The sequence below is a fragment of the Pinus tabuliformis genome, chromosome 1_1, assembly GCF_031772625.1.
Source record: "Pinus tabuliformis cultivar Carrire ecotype Pingquan chromosome 1_1, CPIR1, whole genome shotgun sequence".
NCBI classification, from domain to species: domain Eukaryota; kingdom Viridiplantae; phylum Streptophyta; class Pinopsida; order Pinales; family Pinaceae; genus Pinus; species Pinus tabuliformis.
Genome location: NC_142297.1, coordinates 333887631 through 333895670, shown reverse-complemented (window position 1 = coordinate 333895670; position 8040 = coordinate 333887631). Strand labels below are relative to the sequence as shown.

The window sequence follows — 8040 nt, the reverse complement described above, 5'->3', positions numbered from 1 at the left end:
ATGTCCACATTCTTTTAGATCATTCTGCAATCAACATAAACTTAAAATGTAATCTAGAATGTAATAATCTAGATTGATATATAAAAACAAAAACAAAAAAAATTCACACACTATTAAAAAGAAACAAAACAACCAAAAAAAACAATAATACAGAAGGATTCAATGGGAAAAATATAGGAAATTGGTCTACTCATTCTCATAACAAATCAGTGAGATTTACAATTCAGACATCTATGAGCCTCAATGCTTGTCATGCCTTCTTTGGTTTATATGTTTATGCAACTCTTCACAGTCTACCATCTTCTTCTCTTCAACGCCACTCTTTGTCTTCGCAGCAGTGGGCCTCTTCTTTCTTCAAGCTCTCTTCTTGCTTGGTTTTCTCTCTTTCTCATCCTCTCTGAACCTTCGAGAACCACGTTCTTCTTTATAATGTTGCTCTTAGCATCCAACTTTTCAACCGCCAGCCCGATCTCCTTCGAGCTCTGGAATGAGACAAATCTGCCACTGAATATGCAGGTTGGTTGTAAATGTCTTCTTTTCCAACCGTTGTGTAACAAACAATTCTGCTTCCTTGCACATACTTTGTCTACTCCATGCTCCTTAACGCAACACATCGTCTCTTTTGCCGAATGATCCTTGCATCTCTCTTCTGAAACCTGCACAATACTCTCACCTGTGCCCAGCTTCTCGTCTTTGTGCCTCCATGAATGGTTACCTTTTGTGCCCTTCTCATCATCTACACTCCTTGTTCCATCTACTAGCATGCCTGTGCTTCCTTCTCCTTTGTGACTCCATCTACTAGCATGTCTGTGCTTCCTTCTCCTTTGAGCCTAGGTGCGTATACATATTTTCTCCTGCGCATGATGCTCCTACATCAACATGCTTACTACAAAAAACTATGGATTTTGGACAAGTGAGAATGTGTTGATAGTCTGCTGGAAAGACTGAGTCAACAAAGGATCTGATAATAGTATTGTTAAATTTATACATATATCATCCCAGTTATATATGACCTTCAGTTCCTATATATGTTTATGCTTATTTTTCCAGGTCTTCTATGAGACCTATAGCTTAGTATATAGGATCTGTTCTTCATGGATGAAAAGCCATTTCACTTTAATAAAAATATCAGGATCTTCAAAGCTCGTTTTTAGTGATTGAAAGGTCAGATTATCATGGAATAACCGAGTTTGGATAATACATTTCACAGGGAGACATATATATGTATATACAAATGTCAGATTTTAAAAGAATACGGTTTTGTGATAGAACAGCTCAAGTTCTCATGGAATAATCCATTTGTGGTTAAAACATTTATTGCACATATGCACATATATTTGTGTATACACGTGTAGCACAAACATACATTTGAATTTTGTATCAATGATTTTAGTTCCCTCCCTTCACTCAACCTTATGTATGTGTTTTAACTTTCTGTTCAAGATTGACTGTGCTTAGTATACAAAGCAAAGCTTGGCAAACAACTAGGGCAGGCTGCAGTAGAAATTGTTCAAAAGGAAGGTTTTTCTTTTCCTTCTTGGCATTTTGATTTGATGTCAGCAAGACAAGATATAAGATATTGGTGGAAAAGGCTTTAAGCCATTCTCAACACATGTATTCAGTAGAAATTGTTCAAAAAGAAGGTTTTTCTTTTCCTTCTTGGCATGTTGATTTGATGTCAGCAAGACAAGATATAAGATATTGGTGGAAAAGGCTTTAAGCCATTCTCAAAACATGTATTCATCTTATGATATCAATTTTATACTACCCATATTTAACAAGCTCTAGATCTAGGTCTCACTGACAACTCATTGTTGAATAATGACAACACTTCATCAGTATATAAGTATACTCAGACTTTGTAATTGTCTGGGGACTCACAGTCTAACGGTTTGCCATCTATCCATAAGTTGGGCTATCCAGGAAAACCTACAAGTCAGGGTCTGACTCACAAGCACTTGTGGGTCGGACTTCCCGGTCGGACTTCCCAGCAGCAGGGCCAAGCAGAGGTTGACTGGGGAGTACCTTGACAACTTGGTGATGTTTTCAACCATAGAAAGATAGGGAAATGTAGAGATTGTTTCATGGCAGAAAGATTAGAATGTAGCAATTGGTTTTCTCTCTGACATAACAGGATGAGAAAATCAAACTGTAATGCAATAGCTCCCTGAAATTAATAGATTCTTCTCTCTTGATAAACAGGTCAGGACACTTCAGTGTTATAACATGATGTAAGCAATGCCACAGGCTTAATAGCTTTCTTTTATTCAGAATTCCCATTTCACATGTATATGGATATCTATGGTAGAGTGCCTACCATTGGAATGTATCATGCTGAACAAAGGAGAATATTGCAAACTGTGTACAGTAATTAACTTACTGAATACTCGGTTGGAACTGATTTTTCAGTATTATGGCTGCTGCGGTGGTAGATAGAAATCAGGCATCCTATGGTCCAACTTGTGGTTACAGCTAGCTATTCATATAACAAATGATCGATTCAATCCAAATGACTAATGTTAAGCATTACAAATATCGTAACATTGCACATACATGATAATTACAAGATGACTTCGGGCTTGACAACATATTTGAAGTATATAAATGCATGAATATTAAACATGATGCCGTCAAATTTGCCACGCGATATCTCCATCGTGCCTCCAATAATATACTCTGCCTGCAGTGGACTATTGTACTATCATATAATAAGACAAATTTAGTATAGGTTTAATGGATTTGGCAAAAATCACATCGCTAGTCTGGAACATGATATGATTTTGATGTAATGCTAGCAAAGCTCAGGACTCAAGCATAATTCCATATTTGTTAGGCCCCCACATTCTCACAGTGACTTGGCAGGTGCGCTTCAACACTCAAGAAACTATGTTATAGCAATTAAATGAACTCTCCAAGAATAACCACAACTTTCAAATTCAACATCTAAACAAAAACTAGAGTGGCGTTATCATATATTGCAGCAGATTGTCGTAGTAGAAGATTCTTCAAACTCTACTGAGTATGCTGGCCTTCAATGCTTTAATAGTGCACACAAAACTCAATAAACTTTCAAACTCAGTATCCAAACACAAAAAGAAAAACCAGAATTTCATTATCATGTATCACAGAAGATTGTTACAGTAGAAGACAGCTGGTTCGGACTCCGGTCAGAATGCTGGCCTTCAAGGCTCAGCTAGTAGTACACAAACTCAATACACTTTCAAATTCAATCTTCTTATTGTCACAAGCAAATTATTGCCTCTCATACAAACAAAGAATTAATACTAGACACAGTGCTCTGTTCAACAAATTCCTATACAATCTGTACCAAAGTGGTCCTTTGGACCAACAAATAACACTACCTCAAGCAGCTCTAGAAGCTGAGAGATCTATGGAAAAGAAGAATGAGAAATAAGAAAAGACATGTACTAAGGAAATCGAGTTTGTTTCTGAGAGTCTCAGACTCTATGTAAACAAACAGGATGGTGATGACCTGCAAAGTTGTGTTAGAACTCCAGCCGAATAAGGGATCCACAATTAATATGTAATCCTGTGTGCATCAGATTGAATGAAACCTATGTTGCAGAAGGAATTGCAGTTATCCTGGGGTTACAAAGGATGATAATCAGATTCGTTTCTTGTCCTGTATCTAGTGTTTCTGGAGTTCATTCACAGCTCAGCATCCATCCTAAATTCAAGAATATGGGGTAATAGAATACTCCAATAACCAATGTTGCAGATGTGTGCAGCTGGTCCAGGTTGGGGACTTAGAACCACTAATAAGGTCATCAATAAGGTCATGATCAATCATGTAACTCCTGAGCAGCTAAAAATCAAACCCAAACTAAATCGAATACCTTCATATTTTTTTGGTCCTCTGTTATGTAGGTCTACTGAGAGTTGGCCGGGTGGTCATCGCCGCTGTCTGCACCTTGCTGCTGCTGATGGACTGAATCCATAGATTGGTGGTCTGAATTCATGGAGCGGTTATTGTAGGCATTGAAAGCAGCCAACATACCTAGATGGGTTTCCCCGCCACCGAGACCTAGTCCGGCTCCTGGTAACTGATGGGAGCTATGCTGCTGCTGCTGCTGCTGTTGTAGCAACATGGAACCTAGGGGGACATGACTCAAGCGGCCACCTTGGAACTCAAGCCCCATTCCTGCACCTGAAATATTGATCCTAGGCATGAAATGAAGAGGGGCTTGAAGAGTACTTATACCTGTAGGGCCTGAACCAACTGTGGTGCCTGCAAGGTGAATTGAGGCCCCGGCTGGCATCCGATACATTGTAGCAGTTCCACTGGGTCCTGTGGGGGGGAAGGTCCAAATGGGCTCTGACTGTCCACCGGCCATGACTCCAGGTGTACTGCTTGAACTTGCACTCACAGGCAACATCCAAAAGCCTCCGGGCATGTGTCCACTGCTGGCCAAACCCGTAGCAGAGGCCATAGCCCACATGGCAGGAGTAATGGGCCTAGTTTGAGGGATCCCTGCAGGGCCTGCCATTTCATGTGTTTGTCTTCTTAGAGGCTTGGGGGCTTCTGTAGGCTCCTCCTTGAACAGATCCTCTCTGAACCTTTTTCTCAAATAACTGTCACTCGAATCCCCACCACCCCCACCACCACCTGCAAGCCCTATCTCTGACCCCCCTTGTTGCATATGATGATGATGCTCTGATGGGTCTGTGAGCAGATTCTCCTGATGGAATCCTAACATGTGATCACCACCACCACCATGACCCATTTCCCCACCACCACCACCAATCTGCAGCCTTCTATCCTCTGATTGCCTGTTCGATGCTACTGCTAGTTCCATTGAAGTCCTATTCTCAGCCCTTTCCCACTCATTCCTAGCACGCAGTTGGTGGTCCAATCTAGCACCCATGTCCACATTGGGTCCTAGCCCTAAGGTCCCATGGAAGGCCAGGGGCAGTGCTTTCGTATGATGAGAAGCTGAAATGCTAGAATTTGAACTACGAAGTGATACATTCAGTGTTGAATAATTAGCAGGGATTGTCCCGGTCCCTGTGGCAGCTATAATGGCTGGCTCAGCATGTTGTAGCAGCCATTCTATTGTTTCTCCATCAGATTTGTGACCCAGTTCTCTAGTGAGCTGGAAAACTCTAGCAGCACATGTTGCAGGCATACGTATTCTTCTTCCCCTGCCATCTACTTTAGTATGCCTGTCCTTTGTTGATGAACGCTTAGCTGGGGCCTTCTTGTTTGGGTCCAGAGCTACAGTCTCCTGCTGTTGTTGTGAAGTGGATATTTGAGTTTCATTGTTTGAAGTAGTTGCAGAAGACATACTCATGGCCAAGGATGCATCCACAGGCTGTGTGGATGCAATATTCATGTGAGAGTCTACTCTAGAAGTACTGGAAGTAGGCACAAATGAACCTACAAGCCCTCCTCGGCCCTCATATGCTGAGGCCGAGGCCGAGGCCATGGTAGGCTCTTGAGAGCTGCTGCTTAACTTTAATGGCGGCCTTCCATGGTCTCCTCCTCCCGATTCCATTCTACTTCTCCCAAGGGGGCCTAATAGATTCCCCACAATTGATTGCTCAGTGCTCTATACATCAACATGGGTCCGTTCAACTAAAATAATCATCGCCGCCCACATAGCTCCCCCACTGTCAGGCCCCTCACCCCGTTCTGTCGCTCATTAAATCGTTCATTCACCACGTGCAGTTCTGGTACTAACAAGCTCCTGTCTGATCGACCCTGGCTTGAACATGAGCCCTTTCAATTGGGCTCATAGGGTCCTGATAAACCCTTCAACAGGGCCCAAGAGGGCAGAACAAGAGACCCTCCAAAGCCAGGAGAGGGAGAAAGAGGAGGATTTCAACCGTGAGGTGACAGACTTGGTTCACACTTGGTTGTGGGGCAGGCACATGAACGTGGGAAACAGCAGCCACTCGTGGGGCCTTATGGTGATGAAAAACATGGTTTTAGCCTTAATTCTTCATTTATTATAAGCATGAGGCCTCTCTGCACGAGTGCACAACTCTCCCTCTGTCAAGCAGACGACAGCTTACAGATATATAACAGTCTCGGAAAGGACTGCACCACTCGCTCCACTGCCAAATCTGCTAAAACCGTATCAAGAGCAGATACCCACAAAGTACTTTTCATGTGTTTTCTCCATTAACCATCTGTAATCCTCCCTAAGCACCTATCATAATCCTGATGTCCGTTCCGAGTATCAAAGAGCGGGATAATAGTAAGTACATATAATCATCGCTGTAGTGCCCTGTAATCACCTTGAACAAGCCTAGTTGGATTCTCTAATCACCCCTGATGACAAAATATCCAGGGTGTTAGTATCCAAAACCCTACAATGCCACCAAGCTTTTAAAAAGTGACAGCAGTATGAACGTGTTTGGTAGTTTTTGACCTCAAAATTTTGGGTGGCGTTGTCACTTTGAATATTATGTGGTTGGGCTTGAAAAACTAGTCCATTCTAATTATTCGATGGTGTAATCCTTTACCAAGTCCGATCTTATCGCCTCCCAAGCCGTAATGGTTGGTCTTGAAAGGTATTGCCTGACTATATCCTCAAACATTTATGAACCGCTGCAGGAGAACCTATCACAGGGCATAATTAGTTCCTCTCATCGCCTGTTAAACTTTCAATATTAAAACATGGAGACCTGACTGGGATGTCATCAAGCCTAATGGGGACTCTAATTAGACTGCCTGCTAAACTCAATTTTAGTATAAGGAGACCTAACTGGGTTCTGTTATTAGGGTTATTTGGAACTATAATTAGGCTGCCTGTTAAACTCTCAATATTAGTCCATGGAGACCTCCTAATTGGGTTAGCATTAGGGTTAATTGAAGCTCTAATTATGCTGCCTGAGGAAACCCGAGCTGTTCTATCCAAACCCACATGATGGTTTTGCTACCATGAATATAAATATAATGGACACATTGACAGAGAGTTGTCTGACCTAATTTGCCCAGCACTGAGTTCTAATTGGCCCATTTAATTAGTTTGCTTGCCCAATTAAATATGAAAACAAGGAGACAGAATTGAGCCCTGCTATTAGGCCTAAGTGCATTTTCTAATTAGGGTTAGCTTTCCTGACAAGATTCCAGGTTTTAAATACAAACCAGGGTATTGATTTTCCTCTAAGATGGATCTTTAGATGTCTGAGTCTATACCACGTGGTGGTTTTCTCATTGTTAATCCGAAAACATGGTGGTTTTTGAGGGCATCTATTTTGTCCACATTCTCCATTTTGATCTTGTATCAATGCTTATCCACCATTTTAAAACTGGTCACATGTAGACATTTACTGTTTCTGTTGTTGACATAGACAATAACAATAACAATATATAATAGTCATACCAGCGATTAGCCTGCCTTGGTAATGCAGGCAGGCTGTGTGCGCTCAGGAAGGGGTCAGACAGAATACAGTGAGCAGGGAGCATCTAATGCAGAGACAGCTCATACACACAGTATACATTTAAAAAACCATTCAATAATTATCAGCCAGTCAACTCCACCCACTGCATACACACAGAAACTCAGTGCTCATCACACCGCCCCATAAAATAAAATTTAAATCCAAAAAATGTATATGATTCTTTTTTTTTTAAATATGCTGCTATCAAATGAATGTGCTCTGAGTCAACACCTCATCCACATCCCTGTAGCATCAAATTTGTGCCTTTTTATCTTCCGGAAGGCTCTCTCACAACAGTATAACTGTTTGTTTTCCTAACCAACTAATCTCTTTTTTTTTACTACACGGCTTTCTTGGCATCATAAATGACTACTGTTTTTGCAGATCACTTTTAAACTGTGATAAATCTCATATGTATTAGCCAACCATAGCACAATTTACAGCTTCTTTTATGCAAAATTCTCGGCAAAATTCTCGGCGTGAACAACATAGGTAAGAGAAATGTTACCATAAGAGAAATGTTACAATGGTAATTTCTGAACTGGTTTATTAGAGGAATCATATGGGGATGTTTAAAAATATATATGTGTGCTTTAGAAGGTTTTTATTTTTTGGGATTCAATTGGGTTA

At 41.2% G+C, this 8040-nt stretch overlaps 1 protein-coding gene across 2 annotated transcripts; it reads right to left on the bottom strand.

Moving 5' to 3' along the window:
* Nucleotides 1–450: 450 nt before the first annotated feature.
* On the bottom strand, nucleotides 451–6153 carry LOC149212923 (uncharacterized). Of its 2 annotated transcripts, none has more exons than XM_089391930.1 (2): nucleotides 3858–6153; nucleotides 451–886 (listed from the first exon to the last, which is right to left on the bottom strand). In XM_089391930.1, the coding sequence occupies exon 1, from the start codon at nucleotides 5514–5516 to the stop codon at nucleotides 3891–3893; it is 1626 nt and encodes a 541-aa protein (XP_089248056.1). In that variant the 5' UTR covers nucleotides 5517–6153; the 3' UTR covers nucleotides 451–886; nucleotides 3858–3890. The 2 variants fall into 2 exon arrangements, with proteins under 2 accessions (XP_089248056.1, XP_089248055.1); XM_089391929.1 differs by having other exon boundaries at nucleotides 451–854; nucleotides 3858–6152.
* Nucleotides 6154–8040: the final 1887 nt, after the last annotated feature.

Bases quoted from the DNA above. Each gene is read 5' to 3' on its own strand.
- LOC149212923 (XM_089391930.1), bottom strand. From the start codon at position 5,516: ATGGAATCGGGAGGAGGAGACCATGGAAGGCCGCCATTAAAGTTAAGC.